The 26394-nt window shown below is 40.3% G+C and overlaps 4 protein-coding genes and 1 long non-coding RNA gene across 10 annotated transcripts; 3 read left to right on the top strand and 2 right to left on the bottom strand.

The window, feature by feature from the left end:
- Positions 1–3: 3 nt before the first annotated feature.
- LOC100123559 (myophilin) lies at positions 4–11957 on the bottom strand. Its single transcript, XM_001607814.6, has 4 exons — positions 11717–11957; positions 1839–1975; positions 1552–1756; positions 4–1476 (listed from the first exon to the last, which is right to left on the bottom strand). Exons 1-4 carry the CDS (start codon positions 11768–11770, stop codon positions 1306–1308), a joined length of 567 nt encoding a protein of 188 aa, XP_001607864.1. The 5' UTR covers positions 11771–11957; the 3' UTR covers positions 4–1305.
- Positions 10506–14697, top strand: LOC116416825. 3 transcript variants are annotated; one of them, XR_004227164.2, is made up of 6 exons: positions 10506–10837; positions 10921–11092; positions 12119–12286; positions 12588–12644; positions 12720–12935; positions 13076–14697. It is a non-coding gene; the product is annotated as an uncharacterized LOC116416825 (long non-coding RNA). The 3 variants fall into 3 exon arrangements; XR_004227163.2 differs by lacking the exons at positions 10506–10837; positions 10921–11092 and having other exon boundaries at positions 12003–12286; XR_004227165.2 differs by lacking the exons at positions 10506–10837; positions 10921–11092 and having other exon boundaries at positions 12078–12286; positions 13009–14697.
- Positions 14698–16827: 2130 nt separating this feature from the next.
- On the top strand, positions 16828–18840 carry LOC100118263 (60S ribosomal protein L13a). Its single transcript, XM_008215505.3, has 6 exons — positions 16828–16956; positions 17425–17555; positions 17860–17969; positions 18153–18298; positions 18495–18617; positions 18712–18840. The coding sequence occupies exons 1-6, from the start codon at positions 16936–16938 to the stop codon at positions 18793–18795; spliced, it is 615 nt and encodes a 204-aa protein (XP_008213727.1). The 5' UTR covers positions 16828–16935; the 3' UTR covers positions 18796–18840.
- A 526-nt stretch (positions 18841–19366) lies between these two features.
- On the bottom strand, positions 19367–22001 carry LOC100123568 (DNA-directed RNA polymerase II subunit GRINL1A). 4 transcript variants are annotated; one of them, XM_032597775.1, is made up of 5 exons: positions 21859–22001; positions 20575–20755; positions 20241–20502; positions 19787–20158; positions 19367–19706 (listed from the first exon to the last, which is right to left on the bottom strand). In XM_032597775.1, the coding sequence occupies exons 2-5, from the start codon at positions 20727–20729 to the stop codon at positions 19485–19487; spliced, it is 1011 nt and encodes a 336-aa protein (XP_032453666.1). In that variant the 5' UTR covers positions 20730–20755; positions 21859–22001; the 3' UTR covers positions 19367–19484. The 4 variants fall into 4 exon arrangements, with proteins under 4 accessions (XP_032453666.1, XP_008213729.1, XP_008213728.1 ...); XM_008215507.2 differs by lacking the exon at positions 21859–22001 and adding an exon at positions 21031–21155; XM_008215506.4 differs by lacking the exon at positions 21859–22001 and adding an exon at positions 21004–21149.
- Positions 21169–24967, top strand: LOC100123574 (splicing factor 3A subunit 1). The gene is made up of 9 exons (XM_001607179.6): positions 21169–21585; positions 21999–22323; positions 22467–22626; positions 22717–22998; positions 23073–24030; positions 24114–24172; positions 24255–24365; positions 24448–24621; positions 24704–24967. Exons 1-9 carry the CDS (start codon positions 21474–21476, stop codon positions 24803–24805), a joined length of 2283 nt encoding a protein of 760 aa, XP_001607229.1. The 5' UTR covers positions 21169–21473; the 3' UTR covers positions 24806–24967.
- The last annotated feature ends 1427 nt before the right edge of the window (positions 24968–26394 follow it).

The raw sequence follows: 26394 nt of genomic DNA, 5'->3' as shown, positions 1-26394 counted from the left end.
TTGTATCACTAAGTGTCACATTTATTAGATCTTATATAATCTTTTCAAATGTCTTTACACAATAATTTCTTAACCAATTAAATTCTTCAAATTTTAACTGTCAAAAGTTATTTGTACAAAATGCTTATATAAATAATACAATATTTAATAATTCGTCGTTGATAAAATAATTGTAAATATCACGCATAACATGGTCTTGCAAAGCATTTTTGTTCGAATATGTGTGCGACTTTTGTAAAAACAATACAGTATAGAGTAGGCATATATGTATAATATATACTTCTTGTGATTGTTCATAGGTACATACATAAACAATTTCTATTATCTCTTTGCAGATTGTAGTTAGTTGAAATGCCACCATCAGATTACATGCTAAAATGCTTTATCTACATCAATAGTTTTTACAAAATATAATGGAAAAGTTGCAATTTTTATTTCAAATTTCCATGCATTAATTTCCTACAATTGGCGTTCGAGAATTGACACTTTTGGTTCACAAGTTGCGTAACGATTGTCAAAAATAGTCAAAAAGGTACTCTACTATTCTAAATACTGGAATACAAGTATGCGTGCTAGCGACCGCAAAGTAATTTCCGTGTTTGTAAAATTTTGAAAATAGCAAACAGATTTACTTCTTTCTCGGTATGCACAACCTTTTCTCGCCAATCAACGAGTTCGATGTAAAACAAGTGATACAATAGAAATAAAATATATGTACTACATCTGCGCTTCATGCTCGAGAAAATAAGTGATTATAGACTTGATTTCGGCTACATCAGCGTTGGGTGTAAACCAAAATAAAGCGAAAAGAGAATTAACTCGATTCCAACAAAAGTAAAATAAAAAAATAATATATATATAGGATAATTGAATTCGAATGTCAAATGTTTGTGAGAAAAAGAAATTGAAAAATCTCACGAAGGAGGAATGAAAGAAAGCGAAGTGTGCCCCAACTCTGATCAACAGCAGCTATCGACACATCGAATCATGGACCCTGAACGTCCTGCGATACGTATTTTCTTTTTTAGTAAATTATTAAACGTACGTATACTCCTCGTTGCAAAGAATAAGTCATGTGTCTCTCGCATGCAGTATATACGTATCCAGGACTGCGCGCAATATATATATATAATACGTTCGTCTCTCCTCTATGTATAATATATAATCTATCGAGCTCGACGTCGATATTACATGTAATAACACATTATGTACGCGTATACATATAGATTAACGAGTATCGTCGTTGTGTTTGTGTGTTGTGTATGTGTGTGTGTGTGTGCGGTCTTGATTTAGTCTCGGCGCAGTTTACATGTGTCGAGTGTTGCCAAAGTTGATGCCGCTCTGATTGGCGCCTTTGTTGCTGCCGTACTGAAGACTGATGACACCCTGGCCCGCCTTCAGCTGCTCCTCCGTGAAGTGGCGCACGTTCTTGTCGGCCTCCTTCGGCCCGATACTCGGCTTGCCGTAGTTACCCGCCTAGAATTAAAATTGCGTTCGTTAGTGTCAGCTAATTTTGGTATTTAAAATTCTTAAATTCCATTATTATCATACCTTTCTGCCGAGCGACTGGAGGCATATGACGACGGAGTTGAGGTTCTGCTTCTCCCAGAGGTCGACGGTCTGGAAGACCTCCTGGGCGGGTACACCGAAGGCGCGAGCGGCGTCGAGGAAGGCGCCGATGTTCTCCATGCACTTGAACGCCATCGTCGACTTGTTGATCTTCTTAACCGAGTTCTCCTGGATGCAGTTGGCCAACCTAGAATTAAATTCGAATTCGAGCGTTATAATCGTCGATTCAAGCACGTGTCCAATCATGGTCTACTATCTCGCATGCGTACCTGCAGAGCAGCGTTCCGTCCCTGAGGGTCTCGTAGAAGTTCTCCATGTCGCCGCTCGTGTTGATGTTCTCGCCGGTGATCGCCTTGATCCACTCGAGACTCTCCTGTGCCAGTTCCTCGCTGTACTTGCTGTTGATCTGTAACACGGGAAACAAGTCCGTCATTAATTATTCGAATTTTTCACTATAAGCACAATAGACTTAATAATGTACATTCACGCATCGTATAACTAAAAAAAAGTGCGAAAAAATTCAATCGCCGATTATTGCCCCCTTTCATATAAACCAACGATAAGAATCTGCCCGTCGAGCAGTTTTCTTCTGGCGCTGCGACTTTGTCGCACATTTATGTGGTACTTTGTCGTGGGCGCTGCTGCTGTGCTGGAATTCTGGTTTGGCCGCTTGAGAATTTACGACGAGTTGTTGTTGTTTTTTTTTTCAAATTTCGCTTATATTATCATTATTATACGCGAATGCGGCGAGTGGGATTTTTCGAAGGAAATTATTATACGAATATTTCTTAACAGTCGCGACTTTTTTAAAAAAAGCTTCTGATGAGAAAAAAAAGCGTAAAGCTTTCGCAGTAAACACCCAGAGGCATCGGGATTATTGCTGAGTCGTACTTCCCGATAAGTATCCGCATTTTTCGGTATTCTCTCACCTCTTATCACAGATCAATAGTAAGCCACGATAAGCTGCGCGTTAATTCCGAGTATACCCGTTGCGATTATCTTTCGAGAATTTACGTGCATATTATCTACAACACACGTATACGTATCTGACAAAACGAAAAAAGCGCGAATATTAAACGCTTCGATTCCGTCCAGTCACGCCCCCACATCAGGGTTATCGTCGTCGTACGTCTTTTTTTCTTCTAGTAATAATCCTCTCCATAAGCGCGTGTCTCGTCGAATTTACGTAACGAGACGCGTATGTGCAACGTGACAGAGGACTCGAAAATAGAAAGAAAATATAAAAAGTGACTCATCGTCCGTCGCGAAGCGGATTTCCTTGTGTGCAACCGCGACATTGGCAGGAACAACGTCCTCTATCTAAACTATATACTCTGTATGATATACCAGCTCTGTACTCTGTGTTATACCAGCCGAGAAATTTCTCTTCTTAAACGCGCTTATTTGCGTGGGTTTCACGGAATAGCCAATCGGACTATTTTTTTCTTTTCTGTTTGACGCGTGGACGAGAGTTGCGTCATGACAGCTGCTGGTGGTGTCAACCGTCGTGTACACACATACGCGGCGACAATAAGAGGAAGCTGCGAATATGATAAAGTAGCGCTAGTTGCGGCGGTCGGCCTGATTTCCGGAACGAATTTCGCGAATTTTGCTGTGTGTAAGTATCGTGATCTTTTTTGACGGTATGCGATATGCTGCTGCTCTGGTTTTATTGGCTGATTTATGTGCGGTGTACATACGCGGGCTTTGATTGTACGGATGTGTGATGGACAACGGAACGATAATACGAGTGCTTTTATATATCCAAGTTTTAATTCAACTGTGTTAATAAAATTTTACCATCTACTTTTTATAAGGCATGTATGAATATTCGTCATTGGAAAATAATCGTCGACACGTGCTGTAATGGTTTGCATCACGAATGACGAGTGATTAAACGTTCGCACGAGTCACAACTATGACGTCCATCGAAATTGACCATATCAAAAAGATCCCTCGAAGCTCTGTACAGTACCGATATAATCGGAAAAGAACCATTGAAAAGAGCCGCCTATTTTAGGTCAAAGATACGCATCAAAAATATTCACGTATAGAAAAATGGTATAACATATAGTTAATTACGCGCTAATCCACCTCCATTTCACAGGCAATTTCCTTTATACAAACGCCACTGCTGCGGGCGCGAATAACCCCCGCTTGTATTTTATACTAGCTGTTATACAATCGGTTCTTGGTCTATCGGACACTTTCGCTGCGCCGCTTGGAAACCGATTTCCCGACTATAATATTATATATATATGTATATATAGCAATACATTAGCGTGCAGCTTATTGTATATACCAGTGGCCGCTTAGGCTACAAGATATCGGCTTGCGGTGAAAAATACCGATTTGCATGTGGTTCGAGCGTGTAATATGTATCGATCTTAGATCGGGTTAATTGCTATCGGGATTATGGCTGCGAGCTATTCTTTTTTTTTATCGGTACGTATAGCATTATATGATTTAAGAAAATTTAAAATCGGAAGACATCAACTATGAGTATATTATCTCGCGATGTCCTTTGATTGGTCGATCTCAGAGCTTATACTCTAGGCGATGCCACTTTTAGATCAATAATGACCAGAACCGTCACACGTGTCCGCCGTATGACATCAGTGCACACATTTGCATATCGACCCAATCGTCGTCGATGAGTCAGTGTACACAGGAAGTAAATCTATATTTCCAAGAGAAATTTCATCCTGATGTGCCACCTATATAAATTTATACTACGACTAATAAAATGCTTAAAAAACCGTTCTATCTACGAGCTTCTTTTTCCACGACGCTTATAACTGCATTCGACTGTCAAACGCGTTTCCATTACAACAAGGACAAAAAAAAAAAGAAGTCGCTTGCATGTGCAAATCCAAAAAGCGCCTCAACCTACATATCGCGTTATTAAAAGAAATCGGCCGCACATTACACTCCGGCCATTCGCGAAACGCCGCGCGCATTTTCGCATCGTGCGCGCGGCACTTTGGTCCTTATAAGGCAACGTGTAAGGCGCGGTGCGCGTATTTTTTTAGGTTGCCGCCGCAGCACGGGTGAATGTCGCTCTTTTTTCCAGGTCGCTTTGGCGTCACGGCGAACGACTGTGTGTATAATAACCGTTAAAAGATCGTCTGCGCACTTCTCTTCCTTTTATTGAGGAATATCTTCATTTTATACTATAAATATTATATTGTAGTGCAGGTGTGATCCGATACGCTTTAGAATCGCATCTTGCGAATGGAAACGCCGAAAAAGGTGAAAAATCCTCCAAGGTCCGCGAATAACGAGCTCCTTATGCAACTGATGCGAGAAAGAGAGAAGGCCGCGGCCTTATAAGGCCGAATTCATATCATCGATCCTTTCGGGGTTGAGTTTCGAAGTAGTTCAAGCGTCGACACGATTCTCTTCTCCTTTTTCTTTTCTTTTTTTTTTCGTATACAAGAGCTGAATGAACGACGAGGTGCGTATGCGATTGAAATGCGGGACGCACTTTTGGCATTTTTACGAGTGTGTTGTACTGTGTATAAGCTATTGAGACATGATTTTGTTCGGGGGCTATTTACTCGGCAATTAACGTATTCCTCGAGTGTTTCAAGCTTTTTTTTTCCAATTCAAATGTTTGAGAACGATTCGACTGTTTTACGTGTCAGCTAGTAGTCAAATTTTCCATCTGAACAAAAACGCCCTTCATCCTACATCCAACTCCAAACACACAGGCATTTCTGTATGCCTCTCCTCATCAATGCCTCTTTCACCCAACCAAACGAGAATAATAGCAATAACCGCATCATCGAATCGCACATCTCTAATAAAAATCAATTGCACGACACATCCTCTTCCATTATCCACTACTCCCACCCACACACACACACACACACACATAATACAGAGCAGCGTGTCGCGATAAGGTTGAATCCTGCAAGAGCTGCGCGAGAGAGCAGAGTAGAGCCCGAGCCGTTAACACCGGCCGGCGAGTATATAGAATCTCCCAAGGCCACGTGCCTGTATATACACGGGATCCTTGCTCAGCTCGCTTATACACACACACACTCCGACGCTCGGGAGAGAGACCTTGAACGCGACTTTATGCGCATAGCAGCAAAGAGCCGAGGATAGCGCTGCGAGTTGAAGTTTGAGGAATCGAAGATGAGTCGGTGGTTTCTTCGAGAGAGGGAGATTGCATGGTTATATACAGTGGGAGTCACGTGTGATTTGCAATTTTTGCTTCGGCGTTTTGGAAATTCCTTCCAGCTATGAGAGCTGCGTCAGTCTCAAAAATACACTGCACACTCGATTAAAAGACGTTATGCCATATATCCTGCAGTTCTCCACTCCCCCTCCCCACACACACACGTGCGTGTGTTATCCTCCTGGCATTGTCTCTCCTCTTCGCGGCAAAAGGAGGAGTCAAGGCGAGCCGGCCAAGGATGAGCATCGGGGGGAGTGGTCTCTCTCTCTCTCTCTCTCTCAACTGCGACTTTTTCGGCTCTCTGAGAGGAGGAAAAAGTTCGCGGCGAAGATGCCGTTGCATACGCGCATGATAAGAAGTGCAGCTGTTATACACACATTGGAATTTGTCTATGTGTCAAGCTCATTTCGTGGGTATAGCTACACACGTATGATCGATGATCTTTGAATATCTGATCGTAAATAGATAGACGAACGCGTCTACGTGTGTGACACGGAAACGAGATTTGAGATACAGATATATACGAGTATCCGAAGACACGTATAAGTCATACAGTCGGAAACCGTTATAGCTATAGAGATGCCGCTGAGGAAAAACAAACGCATTGGGTATAGAAGGCCGATTCGTTCTCACGCGTCTGAAACACACAGATTTTTTTACACTATATATAAAGTTTTTTGTAAAGAAAAAAAAAATTCTCGAACAACGACCTATATATCTAGATCTCGTCCATCCCCAAAAAGCCAGAGCGACGCGCCTCTCTCGAGTGACATAAGGAAGAAGTTATGCGGCAAACGTGAGTCATACGCATCGCAGCCCTGATGTATAATACCATAGCACCACCGCGGCACGCGTGAGGTTGCCCCTATATAAGGCCAAGCGGTCGCAGAAATCGTTTTCGCTTTCTTCTCTCTCGCTCGCATTGACGTAAGCGCGAGCAGATCGTTAATTCCGTTTCGAGAGCAAGGGACTCTTTCTCTCTCGATGTTATACTTACACGCTTTCGATATATGTGCGTATAGGACGAGAGAGGTATGCGTTGTGTTGTTTGACTTTTTCGAGAAAGAAAGTCGGCGCTCACGTGCCTCACGACGACTTTTTTTTTACGGGTCCGCTCGCTGCAGAGATAAAAGACCAGAGAAGAATTTTTTCCAAGTGACGCGTCGAATTTTACAACGTGAGAATGTAGTGCGAGAAAAATCTTGCCGGAGCGTTTTGTGTATAGAGAGAATTAGAAGGAGCCAGTATATATACGTATACGCGTGAGTAGGAGATAAAACAGCGACGGCGCATCGCGTGCCTTATCACCTTCGGCAAATATAGCGCTCGGAAACGCGCGCGCATATCTCGTCGAAGAGTCACTGCTATGCGCTAAAAGACTTTTAGTGTTCTCCTCGCGCGAGAGGGATAGAATACACGGAAAGAGAAAAAAAGGGAAATTCTCCCCTCGATTTCTGCAATACCATATGCATCGCGTTGACCTACTAACTGATTCTATATACCAGCAATATATATATATATATATATAATGCTTCGATTGCATTTTCATACAGCTTCCACGTGATTAATTACACTCGAAAATCTTTACACCGCTTATCAAACTTTCTCCGTACACGCATGCACTCTCGAAAGCGACGATTCGCGGAAACTCGCCGCCGACATCCGGAATTTCGATAAATCGCAAGTGCTACATCCCAGGCGCGCGAAGCCGAGGTTCGTCGAAGTCGTAAAGTGCCTCTCGAGAGTCGCGATATACACAGGGCTTACTCGAGTGCTATATAAGATCGTTCGGTTTCGCTTTTACTCTCTTCGAGGCGACGATGAGCCAAAAGCGGATATAAATACACGTCGTCGTGGAATGCGAACTTGGGCGCTTTCCTTTAACCGATTTTTTACTCGATCTCCAAGCGCACGCCGCCTTATATATAGGTATAGTACACATGGGAGATTGAGTTATATCGCGCGTAAATTTTCGGGGAGTGAGAGCGAGATGTGTGTGTTTGTTTAATTAAACGCGCGAAAAGTATGCGCTGTGAAAACAGAAGTCAGAGACGATGACGTACTGATGATCAATCGTCGCGGTGAAATATGTCTTTTGTTCGGTCCGATTCGGATTCGTTTTTTCGCGAGGATATCGAAATTTTAAATTAGTAAAATTGATATTTCTTTATATTGCTCTCTATATTTAATTTTGATGCTTGGTTGGATTTTTTATAGGAATCATTGCGTTATGCGCTGGAATATTAACCATTAGAAAAATCAAAAATTGCCGTAACCGTATAGGATTAAAGTAAATTAAATTTCACGAATAAGTCGATTGTAAAGGACGATGAAAGTGAAGTATACTTCTGAAAGCACTGCGTCGATTGAGGAATTTTTTGAGTAAAAAAATACGTCACTGTGTAATACATTTATTATCAATCAAAAAAAAAAATCTTAATTTTTTATACCCGTATAATACCTACACATACGTGACGACGTTTTCACTTTTTCAACGCTCTACGCTCATCGCGTCATGTTTCTTTCATTTTTTTTTCCAGAGGCTGATGTCATTCATTAGATTCTCGGCAGAATTTCGCCGAGAAGCCGCGGTTTGAATCTTAATGAATCAAACAGTTTTCTTCTGGCCACTCGACCGCTGTTAAATAATTCGAAAAAGAGGAGCGAGCCCATACACACCTTGAATAACAAAACATCTTCATCGGAACATAACCCACCTTGCCGTGTTATTGTTTGCGAACATCTCGAGGCTTTTCACATTCAATTAAATTATTCAAAGATGATGATTCAACGCTAATATTAACGCATGATCAAACTCTGCTCACAGAAATTAGACGGCGAAACAAAAAATACACGAGATAAGGCCTTCGGGATGAGACCTTGTACAAAATAAACATATTATTTTTCCGTACATCTATCAGACGCGCTCGCGACACACACACACACACACACACACGAAACTAACGGTATTATCATTGATTTCGAGGTTGCTCTCTATGTATAATCACTGTTGACGACGCGGAGAGCTGCTACCGATTAATATTAATTAACCGCGACTCGACGACGATCGGATGAATTTCTCTTATCTATCAAGGGTCAATTAAACCGAAACATTCCTACTGGTACAAAGTTGAAACGAAAAAACCCAGCCAGCTCTCGAATAGCAATTCTTTTACCGCAGTCGAGCGATAAATCACTTTGCATACGACTCTCTCGTAGCGTTAATCACCCCGCTCGGCTCTCTCGAAATCGTACTCGGCGCGCAAAACTATTCACGACCTCCGAATGTACACCGCACAGGCCTTTGGTGTCGGAATTAACGTATACACTTTGGTACACATACAGCAGAGCGAGAGAAGCGCACGAAGTCTTTTTTATATTATTATGCCATTGCCCCCCGAGCGACTCGTGAGCCTTTTCATGTCCTTTGAGCTTCGCCGCGTTTCTCTACCTCGGCGGCTCGTATCATTTCTAATATTGGAGGATGACCGTATACTTGATGTTTTTTTCGTTCGTTTTACGGTCGGCTATACTTATTCAATTTAATTTTATTAATAAATATATTATACGTCCGGCATTGGTTACGGTAGGAAATTAAACGGTACTAGTACACGACCAAGTTAGGAAAGTCTCTCGGAGTTATACAACGTCCTGGTAAACAATGGCACACTCTCCAATGTTTAATAACCTCTCTCGGCGTAAATTTAAAGCGTTTTCAGATAAAATACCTAACGGCATTGTCCCTCCCGCCACACCGCACTACTTTATACCCTCGACAAACTCTCTTCCACTAAATTCGCTATACGAGGCAATTAAAATATAAAACAATTTAACGCGCAGTCGATTGCGACAGTCCGCTGCACTGCAGCCAGTAAAAATTTCGTAAATCGTTTTATTGCCTCTAACCTTCCTTCGAGAAAGAAAAAAAGGGTTTATAATTACAGCACACGTAAACTGATAAAGTTTATAGTACGTATCCCATCGAATATTTTCAGGGAAGATAATATACGGAGAAAGACACATGTGAGCGAGAGTCTCCGCGGGCGATAAACAAAGCGCGCGGGACAATGGAATGCGCGATCGACTTTCATTAATGACCGGTCGTCGGCCGAGTATACACTCGTTGCGTTCGACTCCCGCTAACTAATCGCCAATTTATTATTGACCTTTTTAACCAACCGTTTACAGTTTTTTTTTCGCTGTATTTTTCGTACACACACGGCTCTATCGCGAGAGATCAAAAAGGAACGCGCATATGGAGGAGGGAAAAATTGGAACGGGCTAATAATAACCAGACGCGCGGAGATCGCTCTTTTAGGCCTGAAATCGTGACGCAAGCGCGACCTTTTTACGACTATATATCCTTAATACCAGGGAGAGAGAAAGCCTTATGCGCGCACGTATGGTTCAAAGGCGCCCGCGACGAAGTGTACCATGGCCGCCGGGTTTCGCGCGCGCTATAAGTATACTATAGCGTCTGCGTTTTTTATCTCCCCGCAGTCTGAGGGTGCAGCCGAATTTCGAGTCCAGGAAACAGCTGCGAGCGGTTACATGCGTGAGTCATCGATCGAGGGCTTTGAGTTTTATATTTTTGTATATTCATACAGCCGCGCGTTCGCGCGCGCGCGAAGCTTCTTTGTAATTGTTCTTTATTGATTCTTAGTCATGTCGCAGGAATTTCGTACAGACGTTCTCTGTTTGAATAACACAATTAACGCTGTCTCTCCGAAGCGAACGTTTTGCTTATCACACGCGCCGTCGAATTGATTAACTGTATAGAGAAATTCTTTCGTTATAACGATTATAAGTATATGCGAAAGAGAGAGAGAGAGAGAGAGAGAGAGAGGGGGTTAGAATCTCGGTTTCGTAAACCGAGCGCGCGCGCGAACATAGCTTCGATGGAAAAGCACGAATTGCGAATTAAGTACACAGCGCAGCGGCAGGCCGGTCATTTCGGAATAATTCATTTCGCGTTGTTTCTCTCTCCGCGGGAATTCGCTCGATGGATGTTAATTCGCCTAATGGCCGTGAGAACCGCTCCTAAGCTGTTCCGTTGCATTTCACACACACACACACGCACAGGTATAGTGAGCGGTTAATTTGAAATTTGGCGCGCTTATGTCTACCGTTCCTTTGCACAATTTTTTTTTTTTAATCGTGTACAGCAACAGTACAAGCAAACCGTCCGAAAATTAAACGAGGAGTAAGCGCGCGCATCTCTGCAAGCATGCCAGAGAGTCCGAAAAAAGTCGGTCCGAGAGGACCTTGACCCAGATGCATCGGACGCAGCAAGTGTGCATCAGCGGCTGCATTCCGAGGAACAAAAACCGGCAACAGGTATTATTCTCCTCTCTTCGGCTTATACAGCTCTTCGCGCGTTCTGCACCCCCGTCGTGTTCCCCTCTACGCGTCGGATAACCGTAATAACCTCTTGGCGGTGATGTCGCCTCTTCTTATCGCGCGGGAGAGAAAGAGCCCGGAGATGAAAGTGGGTCGGTTTTGCAAAATTTATACAAGTTTACCGTAGGAGCAACCTCGAGAGGAGAGGATTTTATTGATTTTTCGAAGGATCTCGCCTGCAAGGATGTACCGTGAAAGCTCGCGGAGGAATGACGTATTATGCTTGTTTAACGCGATTATTTATTCTCGCGCATCGCAGGCGTCTGTTAAAACACTGCGAGAGCCGCGAGTATGTAAATACATACGTTGTTCGCGGAAACGGCGCATTTATTACTTTGCGATAATAAAGTCGTTCCGTATCTTTCAATACGCGCACACTTATATACTCATGATTCACAAGCGGCTAAGTACGTACTTATAATCGAAAGAGAGAGAGAGAGAAAAAAAGAACGAGTGTATACATATATCAGGAGGCACGTGACCTATTTCCTATCCGCCCCTCCTTCCGGGAATTAGGTCACATGCACAAACATATATCCCCACCGGAAGGTTCCAACTAACCTTTCGCTGCGCCTCGGCGGCGAATCCGGATTTGGTTGCCCTGTTGCAAGCCATCTTACTTCCTTGTTCTTCTCGTCGTTCACAAGTCAACACGTGAGTTCGAGTACAGTACAGGCTCCGAGCGGAGGGTGCGAGCGAGATGAGTATGTATATACACAAGAGCAACTGACGAGAGGTTTGCACTTGCGGGCGATCGCGCTTCGACTGTTCCGCCGGCGGCCGAGCCTCGGACTCCGCGGGTCCCCCCCGACACTTTTCTCCCTCTCTTCGCGGCTCCAGGCTCCCTCTATCTTGCTTACTCTATCTCTCTCGCGATGTGTGCGTGTGTCTGAAGGTGCGTCTGCGAGTGTAACCTTTTTTGAGTGGATTTTACTGACTGTTGAATGCCACCACCTATACTAGAAGTATCGAGGGGATGAAAAACATCACTTGGATTCTCAAGACTAATCTTCTTATCTAACACGACCAGCAGCTCTGTTAATTGGCAAGTTAAGCATAACAGGATCAATTTTCAACACTTTACCCATAGCTCGAGCTGGCGAGTCACGCGATCGGCTAATAATAAGAGGCGTAAGTAATATATCGTATCGTTATAAGTACACGTCTGTGTAATGAAAACACCTGTCGCTCTCTCAAGCAACACAGAGTGTATGCGTGCATATAGCAAACTAACAAAGAGGAAGCTCGAACGACCGCTGCACGCGATTCTTCGATTCGCTTCTGTGTGTCTATGTATATATATATATATACCTACGAAGTAACAGGGTTGATCGAACTTTCTTTCGCGGATATACTTCGGTGGAGAGAGAAACTTGTGGCCAATAGTGTCAATTCCATCATCCCTTATATAAAAAATTACTTTGATTTTCAGAGCAAATCCGGACAAAAAACCTCGTAGAAGACCTCGGAATCTCGACTGCAACAAAAGGTATACAGCACTCTTTTCTCCCACATATCATCAGCCTTGCATTAATTAAAGTTTACTCTCGCTTCGTATATGTAGCATTCCAAGTCATCATCGGCCTCGAGAACAGAACAGCAGCGCATCCCGACAAAAGAACACATCCTGCCGTCGTTGTATAACACGTAATATAATACACATACAATATAAACACCCTCGAAACTCAGCGAACGCGTGACCTCCAACGTTAGAGAGAAGAATCCTCGGCTCTTTTTCCGGCTGAGAACACGAGTCCTGAGAACCAAGACACAGAGAAAGGTATGTATATACACACCAGTAGTCACGCTCGGCTGGCGTTAAATCGAGCTAACCGCGTGCAATGCAAGCACAGCTGGTATATGCATGCATACGCATTCGCGAAAGAGGCGGAGGCACGATAGGAATTTGTCTGATAACAGGACCGGAAAGGAGGAGCTTCGGAGAGGAGAAATTGTCCAGAGATATGTTGGAGCTTGTGTATTACTGGAATTTGTTTCGAATAACCAATCTTTCGAATGTCCATCTTGAGTCAATCGAGCTCTCGCATAAATGATCGAAATATTGGTGGATTTACGATGACTGGTTGCAAAGAGTATTCTGGGCTACAATTAAGCTCCACAGAAGTTCGAATCAATTCGCTTAAGATAAGTACACCCAACACATTTTCCTCATATCCATTCGCGCTATTTTTAAAACGCACAATAACAGCAATATTCAGCAGGACATCACTCACAGTTTTTAATACTTTTTAGCAAGGACTTCTCGTGCTCATCGGCGCACTCACAGCACTCTCTCCTCGCGGCCGATGTGACGGCAAAACTACAGGCATAACATTTGCATATAACGTGTTCGCCGTTATATCCGCGACTGAAATGCCTTCCAGCGCAATACCTCAGTCATGCATAGCTGTTCGTGCGTCAGTTGCACCTCGACTTGGCAGATAGCACCGAATTAATCATAGTTACCTGAATTATTATTAATATCGACGCACTGGATACTTTCGTTTCTGCGGCGTTGAAATCCTGTCGGATTTATATGCATCACGTGCGGACGTTTGCATTCGATATTTTTACACGAAAACGAGGCCACTCTTGACGATGGCAATTCGCGCGTCGAATATATAAGGACTTTGTATTATTATTTGAGAGAAAATTTTGGTGTTGCGGGAGATTTATTTTAAAAAATTTGATTGCGCATGTATTGTATAGGTTCCACGATCATGATTTACAGTATTATTCGAAATCATGTGTAGAGAGTCCGGGTAAACTACCAGAGCTTTCACGCGCGTCGGCGAAAAATTCTGCCCATATAAAGCGCTGCGGGGACTGTCGTAATCTTGTCGCGAAGTCCAGAACTGGAGTTTCTCTCTCAGAGGTCTCTTTCCTCGCCGAAAAATCGCCCTTCGTTTCATTCTCTGATTCACCATAAGTATCGGAGTAGGTAGCGCCGCATCTGTGTCAAATAAATACGGGCGCGCAGGAAATCGGTCACGATCGACCTTCGCGATTCATCGATGACTCAATGGATCGGTCCGTTTCTCTCCATGTGTACACACACTTATGTACATACATGTATATAAGGTATACTCGTACGTGTATGCCGAAGAGGAGGCCTCTCGCATCGAAAGCACTTTAACGAGCGAACCGAAATAAATTTACTCTGGATTTATGCGATAGACGGTAGTACCGATACTCATGACGTGGAATCTATATAGAAGTTTGGGAGTTGAAGGAATCCAATCGATTGAATTGGCTTCGCTGAAGTTTTTTACTTTATGTATCGAACGTATATAAGAATATTATCTTACGTCAGTCCGACTCTTGTAAACTGTTAAGTCATACTTATAAAAATTATCGATCGTGATTCATATACCTTTTTTGTACCGCGTGTGATTCTTCCAAGGATTAATCCGAACGTATACGTTATTTTTATTATTGTTATTATGCGTGCCGCAACAATGCGATTATTAATATTCGGATCCTCCATTCACACTAGGACAATATGGTCTAAAAATAAACACAGTGCATTATAACATCGCCAAGTTATCAGCATACTCATTATCGCCCGAAATCCGCTCAGCAATACCGTACAAAGAACAAAAACACATCAACAGCTATATTACCGGCGAGTCAAAGAGCAAAGTATACGCTCTCGAAAATACGAGCCGGATGAGGCAAAAAGAGGAACGGGGTCATCGTACACGCGGATTGGAAAAATAATACCAGCCGAGCGAAAAACCGCGAAGCCAATCATTGCGAAGCGCGCGCTGCAGCTTTGGCGACTGTAGCACGTCCTCTAATCCGACGGAATCAGCATATAATGAGCCCGCCTGAGTCAGGCTATTATAATCGCCGTCGTGCATCTAACCGGGAATAGGGTATATGTGTACCTACGATAAAGTCGTCGATTATCTGCAACGATCTATTCTGCGGCGTCTATGTTTTCTCGAGTTTCGTCGGTTTTCGAGCGAATGTTATGAGAAATAATTGTAATGAAATTCGCTTCCTACACTTTATAAAACGGAAACGTCGGTGCCAAGTCGTTCCGGTGTAAAGTTACAAAAGTGTACGCGTATCGAATTTTTTCATTAGCGTCAGCTTGCAGCGCAGTGTGTGGATTTCTTTATCAAAGTTTCAACACTTGAGCTTTTTCTTTGGAACCTCGATCCGTCGCTTTTTTCCAGCTGTGTTATTTGAAATTATACATCGATCTCGGGTCAATGAGCGCAAAAGAACCTATATAGGAAAACTTCACGTTTCCACTGTTTCATGTAACGGATAAACACACCAGAGACCGTTCGCCATAGATAAACGCGCTTATACCCGCAGAAGTAATAAAAAATTCAAGACAACGCGTTTCCTCTATGAGTAGTGCATACGCACGCGACTATAAATCGGCGCATCGAATTTGCATTCTTGTCTCGCGCTTCACTGCGACTGTACCCATGGAAAGGGTTTTACTTGTACTGCGATGCACTTTTTGCCACTTCTTGCGACGACGCTGATTTTCTGTATGCGAGAATTCTATTTTAGTCCGACGCGGGGCTCCCCCCTTTGTGATGATTAGACGTTGGGGCGTTGGATATGCGATGAGGAGGAGAAAGTCGCGTGTGCGTATATGGTTTGTGTCTGTATATTTCTTGCTTGTTTTGAATTTTAGAGGACAGGGGGTTGTTTTGTTTGGATATGCGTTTATCTACGCAGCGAAGGAGATGAATGTCTGTTGTAAAAAAAGGAATTGTATAATTTAACTATTTAACTCAAGTAAAATGACAAGCAATTAGCTCGCGATGATTACGAATATTATTAAATATAGACTTGGACATTTTTCTCACACCGGGCTTTAATTAAATAAAGACAGGGATGAATTACGCTTATATAGATCAGAGGCACACACGACAGAATATAAGAAGATGATGCCACGTGCGGCGAGAGAGAGAGCAGATGTTTACAGAGCCGCGCGTGTCCGCGAAGAAGGTCTTTTTATTCCCCCCTGACTTTCGTTCCTCTTGTAATGTCCAAGGCGGTTTTATTTCCTTTTAAAGGGGAATGGCGAACAAAGGTTGGGCTAATTTTAGGAGCTCGCGGTGTTTATCCAAGCTTTTGCCGTTCTTGTACATACCGGTTAATTTTACTATTTTAATCGTAATATAGTTGTGATTGTTTGGTTTACGGGATTTCTATAGATATGATTATTTATTATTGGCGAGGATTCGGATTTACCGTAAATTGCCATGAGATGTATTATATTGAATAGGTTGATGTTAATAAATATTTGATGCTTCAATTATATAATATTCATGTATTAAATTATACAAAAGGAAGCACCTTTATTTTCTATGAAGGACATTTGCCAATTATAGACAAATTTAAACGCTTTCCGAACATTCATTTCTTCGGCAACAAGTGTACATCTACCGGCTGATTCGAGAAGTCGATATTTTTATCGCCTCGCGGTAATGTAGTATGCCTGTTTTACCTTCATCGCAATGTAAAAAATAAAAATCTAATTAGAATTACCCAGGACAACATGTTCCAGGCTGAATATTCATCGGAACATCATAACTCAATCAGATCCACCAATAACGATAGTAAAGCTGGATAAAATAGTATTCCTCAACAGCAGCAGCGAGTGTCGCGACTAAAAAAATTCGAAAATTCCCGCCACGCTCTAAAACTGCGGAATCCGCCGCGAGTTTGCGTTGGCGACGTCGGCGTCTTCCGGCAGCACTTGGTCCGTTCGCAGCCTCAATGGACTCTTTTCCGGTTAGGGGGACAAAATGACTGGCTTCAGTGAAAAGGTTCGTAGCGAAACTTTCGTAAATTTTCGTAGTTTAACCGAGCGATGTCGTCGAAAAGTTTGCTAAATCACGTTCCAGTGTCGACGCGCAAAAATTCGCAATTTATTTTGCGGCTCGATAAAGTGTAAGAGCTGAGAAAAACGTAAATAACGATCGACTGTTGATTCGCCGTTGTTGCACACGTGTTTGCCAGCAGCTTTCGAGTTTTTCGGTTAGGTTTCCCGAGAACTGCTGATCTATCTTTTTCAATATATTTTACGTTACTTCCATAGTTTTCATTGTAGTTATTGTCATTTTTGAAAAAATTAACCCTACTCGATATCATTGACGTTGCGGTGTACACGTGGTTATGGCTGCTTCATTGTTATTAACTTGTGGCTCTAAACGGGATCAACAATGTATCTGCCTGCTTAACGTACAATAAGTTACTGATTCGTTTAATGCAACGTTTTTCTTTTCATCTTGCAGCCAATCCTTATCGATGGCCGTGGCCATCTCCTTGGTCGTTTGGCGGCTATCATCGCCAAGACCATCCTGCAAGGAAACAGAGTGATCGTTGTTCGATGCGAGCAGCTCAACATCTCTGGTAACTTCTTCAGGTAATAATTATCACCATAACTGTTATAAGTCTTGCGAAATTATCTGAATTTTCAGTTGTATGGCTTGTATTTGTGCTTTAGATTTGCTACTAGTTTTTGTTAGACTTTCAATTTATTAAGTATATATTCTTAGATTTGCGATAAGGTCATGAAATTGAAAGCACAACGCATATGATTATTATAATTCTTACCTACATTATTTGAGTCCTTGTGAAACAAACACATTTTATGAAGTTATCTTCTTATCATCAAATTGAAATGTGCCAATGAGAATATATTTCTAATTGTTTCTTGTTAATTTCAGGAACAAGCTGAAGTTTATGTCATTCCTTCGCAAGAGGTGTAATGTGAATCCTGCCCGTGGACCCTTCCACTTCCGTGCTCCCAGCAAGATCCTGTGGAAAACCGTTCGTGGTATGTTTTCATGAATACATATTTTTTGATACTACGAATATAAGATTATTCAGTGATTACCTTATTACCTACATTATTTGACTGCTATGTGAAAATAAATTTTCAATGAGAGTGATCTTACAAGTTTACTTAGAATGTTTCGGTTTTAATAGAAAAGCTTACTCAATACGATTCATTTTACAGGAATGATCCCACACAAAACACAGAGAGGTAAGGATGCTCTCAGGAGACTAAAGACGTACGAAGGCTGCCCTCCACCTTACGACAGGAGGAAACGTGTCGTTGTTCCTGGAGCAATGAGAGTCATGTGCCTGAAACCAGGCAGGAAGGTAAAATTCAACTTTTTTCATCATTTTTAATATTTATGTTCATTAAATAATTTACAATGATGTCTTGGTAATTTGCGCCTGATTATTGGTAATGTCCAATATTGATGACAATTTAAGCTGAGTTAATGCTCCAAAAATAATTATTACAAGAATTATTTATTTTTGCATGTATTAATTGATTGTTGTAAATTTGCAGTACTGTCACGTTGGACGTCTTTCACATGAAGTTGGATGGAAATACAAGGCAGTGGTTCGTACCCTTGAGAACAAGAGGCGCGTCAAGTCCATCGTTGAAGTACAAAAGAGGGACAAGCTCAAGGTAAATGACTGCATTTTTTGTTGGATTCATTGTCTTTCTGCTATTTGTTATAAATTGTCATATACTGACGAACGATTTTACTTTTTTTTTACAGAAACTTACCAAGCAAGCTGGTGAAGCAGTTGCAAAACAGACGGCGCCCTACACACAAATTATTAACAGCTTTGGATATAATTAAGACCTTTGTTATAAGGATAATAAAAAGCCTTATAAACTTTATAAATGTGATTTTTTATTTCCATAAAGTATTTTTAGAAAGATTTCTAAGTGACATTCGTATATTTTATTTACAAGTAGAACCTACAATAATCATCGACGCTAAAAATGTCTACCGCGACGAGTACACGTTAATATAAAATTTGCGCGGAAATAGTGTAAAAAAAACTTTAATACGTAGTAGAATTAATTGCTCTGTTATCTTCGGAAAAGGTATTATAAAATGTAAAGAATTTATAATGAGATAATGTGCTTGTGTTTCTGACCGACACGTGAGACGCGAATGATGCTTGTAGTAAAAACTGCAAGTTTTTGAAAGCGTTTGTTACCTTTTTTTATTGGCACTATTGAAAAAATATATGGTTTCAAATACTTATCGCCTCAAGTGTCAGAGTCCAAGCAGCTACAAACTACAGAATTTTTCATTTTTAACAAACTATAAATTTGCATTGCATTTTTCCTATTTATTATTGCAATTATGATTCACATGCTTTAGATGCTGGAATAATAACTATAATTGTAGGCGCTTGCAATTTAAATTGTTAAAAAATATATTTATTTAGTATATGATGAACACTTTTTACAAATGATTTCAATGATAAAGCTTACATACAAAATATAAATTAATTAAAAATCTCATAACTTCTAACTTTATAAATCTACACTATCTACAGTAAACGTAACTGTGCCAGCTTTGTCATTGTCTTCGTCATCATATACTTGTGGGTAGTTTTCTTCATCTTCAGAGTTCGATGAATCTGAATTATCTCTATCATTAGTACGATAACTGCCGATGTTGCATGGTACGGTACCAATTTGGTGGACTCCAAGTTGCTGCGTTAAACGTTCTACGGCATGCCTTGCTTGAACCTCCTAAAATTATTGAAAAATGTAATTAGTAAAATAATTAATCTAAAAAAGAATTATACTTGAGTAGCAGCTATTGATATTACTTTTAGTTTGATAGCATGTTCTTTTTGTAGCCTCAAGGACTCATTAAGATCTAGCGTTTTAGTAGCTTCATGAATAATTGAAGGTGGAGTTGCTGCAGTTACTTCCCAATGTTTAGTTTTTTTACTATCTCTCTGTTTTTCTTTTTCAGGATCATGAACATTGGATTTTGTTGTTTTATAAGGTTTATACTGTTTTCGTTCATGCTTATTTTCATTATTTTCAACTTTATCTACAATATATTTAATGTGCTCCGATTCTAAGGGATCCAATGTTTTAAATGATTCAATCTCTTCCAAGTCTTCTGGTTTTATTAGACTCTCCTCTGGTGCAAGACGAATAATTTTCTTTTTATGTGCACCACTCCCAGTTGGCTGAAAAATTTGATTATTAATTAATAGTTATTAGAATTTCGGATTAAAATATTGAAAAACATCAAAACAGTTTGGTATAAACCTGAGCAAGTATTTTTAATGGATCTTCCTCATCGTCACTATCTAATTCAACAATTTTATCTTGGTTATTCTTAGGTTTATCGTTGTATTTTCCAGTCCATTCCATTTCACTAATAGCTGCCTTTCCTTCTGATACAATATTGAGTCTAGACAACAATTTAGCTGCCTCTTCAACCTTATCCCTAGTTTCAAGCTCACAAGCAATTTTACCTTTGAATTCCAAAATTTTAGCTCCTTTATCCGGTAGTTTTGATACAAACTTTCTAAATAATTATATTTATTAATTGTAAGAAACTGTGTAAAATGTTAATAACAATGCAGAATGTGAAACATACTTATTGGCTAGTAATTTTTCTTGTCTTTCTAAAAGTTCTATTAGTTCGAATTTTTGCTTTTTTCCCAGATCATCAATATAGCCTTGACTTGCTTTTCTGGGCTCCGGAGGTATCTCACCTGGTATTTTCTTAATAACTGGTTTGACTATATTCATGGTTTTGTTTATTGATAACTCAGGCACTGCAACAAATATATTTTATGGCAAATTGGTATAGTGTAAACAGAAAATGTGCGCTGCAAGCCAATGTGATAAATTTTTTAATATTTTGACGAATGAAAAAAAAGGGATAAATAAGTAAAGCATAGAAATGTATCCAAATATAAAAAAGAATTTAAAAAATGTAGAAATTATTGATATTGTGTTCTCATTTTTTCATCTATAGCGCATTACGCGCTAAATTACAATCATCAAATTTCTTATTGATTACTACTTATTGACAATCCCAACAACGAACAAGCAACATCGGCCGGTCAATCTTTTTGGACGTCGGTGTCATGCGGGCGCAGATCAGCGACTGAACTCCAAAACACAAGTCAGCGGATTAAATAAAATAACCTCCAAACCACATAAACACTATATATTTACACGAGACCAGTATGAGACGCGTCACGCGACTGATGATATGACACTGTTACAACTGCATAAACTGCATAATTGCACTTGCATGTTACACACAGGGGGTCTATATACTATAAATTTGGGTAGGTATAGTCCCGCCCTGTGTCCCCCTTGATGAGGGCTTGAGCAGTCGAGTTGCGTGAACGATAAACGAGCTTATGTAGTTGAAAGATAACCTAGACGCGAGTGCAAGCCGCAAGGCTTCGGTTTGGACTTTTCCAAACTTTTAAAAACAATAAAGAGTGAAGTTCCGAGGGAAACAAAACAGGCATTGTTACAATGCCAGTCCAGGAAGTCGCAGTGGCTCAACCCCCGGCTCAAGAGTCTGAGGACAACGGGCCGTCGTCGCAGCCCGTTGTCGGCATAATTTATCCTCCGCCGGAGGTTAGAAGTATCCTTTTTCAAATAGTTTTGTTTTACAGCGACAAACTGATGTCTGCTGACAAGTATGGCTATTCACTTTTGATTGATATACTTGTTATTTTGATGTATGATTTTATTGGAAGATTTTTTTATTGTAGGTTTTTGTTATAAGTTTGTAAGTTTGAAGAAGGCATTCAAGATGTATACACTCCACTGTTGATATACTTACATTAAAACAGATAGGTACAAGTAATTTTAATGATATAAAAAAGCGTATATGTATATTTCAAGTTTTACATACACAAATTTTGATTTCGTAGTCACTCAATAGTGTTTGTAAGATTACAGGAATTCTATTTGTAGGTAATGACAAGGTTCCAAAATATGCTGTATAGTTGATCCATAAAGTAGATGCTTATTTTCCTTATGAGCAATAAACAGATATTGTGGACAAGACTGCTAGTTTTGTTGCCAGAAATGGACCTGAATTTGAATCCAGGATTCGTCAGAATGAATTGGGGAATCCCAAATTTAATTTCTTAAATGGTGGTGATCCATACCACTCCTACTACCAGCATAAGGTCAAAGAATTTAAAGAAGGTAGAGGACAAGAACCGACTATTGGTGCTCCTAAAGGAGTGAATTTAAGTGCTCATCAGAAGCAGCAAGAAATTCTTAAACAAGTTGAGCAGCCTTTCATTCCAAAGGATGCACCTCCAGATTTTGAATTCATTGCTGATCCACCATCCATTTCTGCATTAGATTTGTGAGTATATAAATCACATTATATGAATTTGATTTGGTATTGAATTATTTACAGATAGTTCATGCTTTACCATCATGCTACTTTAATTCTTGTTCAGCTTGTAGTACCCTAAGGTTTATTTATATGCAATAATTTAATTTCAGGGACATAGTAAAACTGACTGCTCAATTTGTTGCACGTAATGGTAGGCAATTTTTGACAAATCTTATGAACAGAGAGCAAAGGAACTTTCAGTTTGACTTTTTACGACCTCAACATTCACTGTTTCAATATTTTACAAAATTATTGGAACAGTATACAAAGGTATGTTTTCTAATCATTAACAAAGAGAAAAGTTTATTTCATACTTTCTATTTCTTATAAGAAATGTTTTAATAATTTATCCGCATATAGGTTTTGATTCCAGCCAAAGATTTACCTCCTAAATTGAAAAAGGAATCTTATAACAGGGACAAAATTCTTGACCAAGTCAAATATCGAGCTGAGTGGCTGAATTATCAAGATGCTCAGAAAAGAAAAGAAGAAGAAGAACTAGAGCGCGAAAGGGTTGCTTATGCACAAATCGATTGGCATGATTTCGTCACTGTAGAAACGGTGGATTATCAGCAATTTGAAGTCGGTAATTTCCCAGCACCTACCACGCCTGAAGAAGTTGGTGCAAGAGTTTTGATGCAGGTAGAGTATTCGAATTTTTGTATCTAAATTTTATTACTTTTAAAAGAATAACAATAAGCACATGTACAATTCAGGAGCGCATTGAGGATGGTGAAGTTGAGATGCAAATCGAAAGTGATGGCGAGGATGAAATGCTGTCGCGAATGGCGATTAATGAAAAAGATCGCGCTAAAGACAACAACCAAGTGCAGGATATGGAGGAAGATTCAAGCGGAGATGATGAAATCGCACCACCGGGTGATACACAAAAGAAAAATAAAGCGCTCGACAGCATGCAGCCACCACCGCTGCCGCCTACTCCCGGCAATGTTGTGGTCAAAAAAGGCTATGATCCAAAGCAACACGCAGCAAAAGCAGCAAGACCAGCTGCTCCGGATGAATATCTCGTCTCGCCTATTACTGGTGAACGCATTCCCGCTAGCCAAGTACAGGAACATATGCGCATTGGTTTGTTGGATCCTCGCTGGGTCGAGCAACGCGATAAACATTTGGACAAACTTGCGCAAGAAACTGTCTTTGCGCCGGGTACTGCTATTGAGGCTAGTCTGAAGCAGCTGGCTGAAAGACGTACTGACATTTTCGGTGTCGGAGACGAGGAGACAGCCATTGGAAAGAAGATTGGCGAAGAAGACAAAAAGAAAGACGACAAGGTGACGTGGGATGGACACACGTCCAGTGTAGAAGCAGCCACAAGGGCAGCCAGGGCAAACATAACTCTCGAAGAACAGATCCACCAGATTCATAAAGTCAAAGGTTTGCTACCCGACGAGGAGAAGGAGAAAATCGGGCCGAAACCCGCGAGTCGAGCAGCGGAACTGTCGCAGATGGCAGCGGCTGCTTCGAAGCCTCAAGCTACATTGAAGGCACCGCCAAAGCCTCCGGCACCGAAGCCAATTCCTCAGCCACAGCCGACACAACCACCTCCGCCGCCTCAGATGACCATTCCGGCGATGGCAATGCCACAACCAATGATGCCGCAACCAATGATGATGATGGCGCCCATGCCACCAATAAGACCGCCACCTTTACTCGGTAAAATCGCAGTAGCTGTTGTTGCTTAGCCTATTTATTTCTATATAGTAGAGCGTAACTAATTAATTCTCATCATTTTTTAGCGCCACCGATGTCACCTTTCATGCCGCAACCACCGATGCAGCCGCCAATGCCACCACCAGTAAGATATTTCATGAAAACTTGACATTAAAAATCACTTGTTTTTTCCTTCTTTGTTAACGAAATTGATATTCAATTTTTAGATGGGTATGAAGCACCCTGCAGAAGGCGGAATGGAGGATGAACCGCAACATAAGAAACTTCGTACGGAAGACTCATTGATTCCAGAACAACAATTTCTGGCTAGAAATAAGGTAAGGGGCAATTCATTAAAATAAATAATTATTCTTTCTTGTTAACAATATGATTAAAATCAATAACTTTAATCATTCATAGGGTCCAGTACAGCTGAATATTGCAGTTCCAATGATGGCGGAGAAGACCGAGTGGAAACTCAATGGTCAAACGTTGCAGATATCTTTGCAAATTACCGACTCTATAGCTACCATGAAAGCTCGTATCCATGAACAGACGGGCATGCCACCTGGCAAACAAAAGTTGCAGTATGAAGTATGTACTTTTAGAAAAAAAATGTATTACTACAAATATTACGGTATGAACCGAATGAATAATTTCAATTTTCTATTCACAGGGCATGTTTTTCAAGGACTCAAACTCGCTAGCTTATTACAATCTGACATCAGGAAATGTGATCAATTTATTGCCCAAAGAAAGAGGTGGCAGAAAGAAGTAAATTATACATAAACAATAAGAATTTATCCTCGCGACGTGTGAGGTGCGTGTAAATAATATAATTGTCAACAATTGTCTATTATACTTTTTTTCTTGCAATTCTACTCTGTATGTTTAGTTTTCCACCCCAAATAAACTTATAATATTAACATTGATATAAAAATGAGATATAAATAAGTTTTGCGTTTGCTGTGTTATTGGTACCTAAAATCGCATATACATATAGCAATTAACATTGGCAAAAGTATCGTCACTATGATTGTACAGTTTTTATCATAGTATTCCAGAATAGTTTTATAATATCTGGACTAGGAATAATGTAACTGGACTCATTACAGTCTACGTTGATCAGCTTAGAATTTTTGTGGTGATATTATGCGCTTTAGCTATTATAATAGAATCAATAAGAGTTGATGATTCGTTTTTCATACTGAAGCTCGGAAGAAATGGTATCCACGACTCTTCTTTACTGTTGGGTCTATTTACGGTTATTGTTCCATAATCGTAAATGTCCAGATTCTTCAAACTCATTTTACATTGCGAATCGGTGTAGTCCATTTCTACTTTTATGGCGACTGTTAATCGGCTGAAATACAAATCGGTGACACCTGTACTGTTAGTAGTGCGTTCTAAAATAAAGATTTGTTTCAATGATAATTTCTTAAAAGTAATGTGAAATGGATTAAAGTTAAATACTTTGAAATCTTCAATATGAAACTTGAGTCTGTGAAATCTAAAATCACTTCCTATAGTGTACTTATAGCCATTTTGAGATAATTTTATGTCTGACGCTCTTTCGATATCAGGTGTGTTGCTGCAAAAATTTAACTTAAATCATTACGTTTTTTAATGAAACGCAATATATTAATAAATGCCTGTGCGTTAACGTACATAATGGATACATTTATACCATGAAAATTTGCAGTGATAATTTTAGTATATGAACCGCTGATGTCGGGCAGCTTTGTGTTTAGTGTAATCAAATTTTGAATCAAGGATGGAGCGACTTTATCAGCAATCTCATTGATGTAAGCCTGGTGAAAGTTTTTTTTTTGAAATTCAATCATACTTATTGAAAATCTGTTATTATATTGTTGCGTATTAGAGTTTACTTGAATTTTGATGTAATCCCCGTATTTTGATAAATCGTCATCGCGATCGATGTTGTCACAAACATGAGACACTATATGCACGATTCAATAAGCTCTAATACTACTTTGTCTACCTCATCATCGGTAAAGTATTTCCTGTAAAAAGATGTAAGTTTTTTGAAGTCTAATAATGTATTAAAACTAACGTATTGGTTAACAACTTACTCTTGTAGTGTGTTGATTTGTCATAAAATTCCAACGCTACAATGGTGTTTGTTTAAATGAAGGTTCTTTGGTACACCTTCCATAATTAATAGGTCAGTATTCTGAGAATTGATTTCATAAAGATTTTGAATTTAAGTAAAATAAACTGAACGCAGTTTTTGAAATACTTACTTTTCTATATTGCGCTGCCGCTGACACGTAAGTGATGTACTCTGCGTATTTTTTTTCTTCCACGAACTCATCGTCAGGTCTCACGAAGCCTACTCTCAAATAA

This window comes from Nasonia vitripennis, chromosome 3 (genome assembly GCF_009193385.2).
Source record: "Nasonia vitripennis strain AsymCx chromosome 3, Nvit_psr_1.1, whole genome shotgun sequence".
NCBI classification, from domain to species: domain Eukaryota; kingdom Metazoa; phylum Arthropoda; class Insecta; order Hymenoptera; family Pteromalidae; genus Nasonia; species Nasonia vitripennis.
Note: the sequence above shows the minus strand (reverse complement) of the source record. Positions and strands in the feature narration are given on the sequence as shown.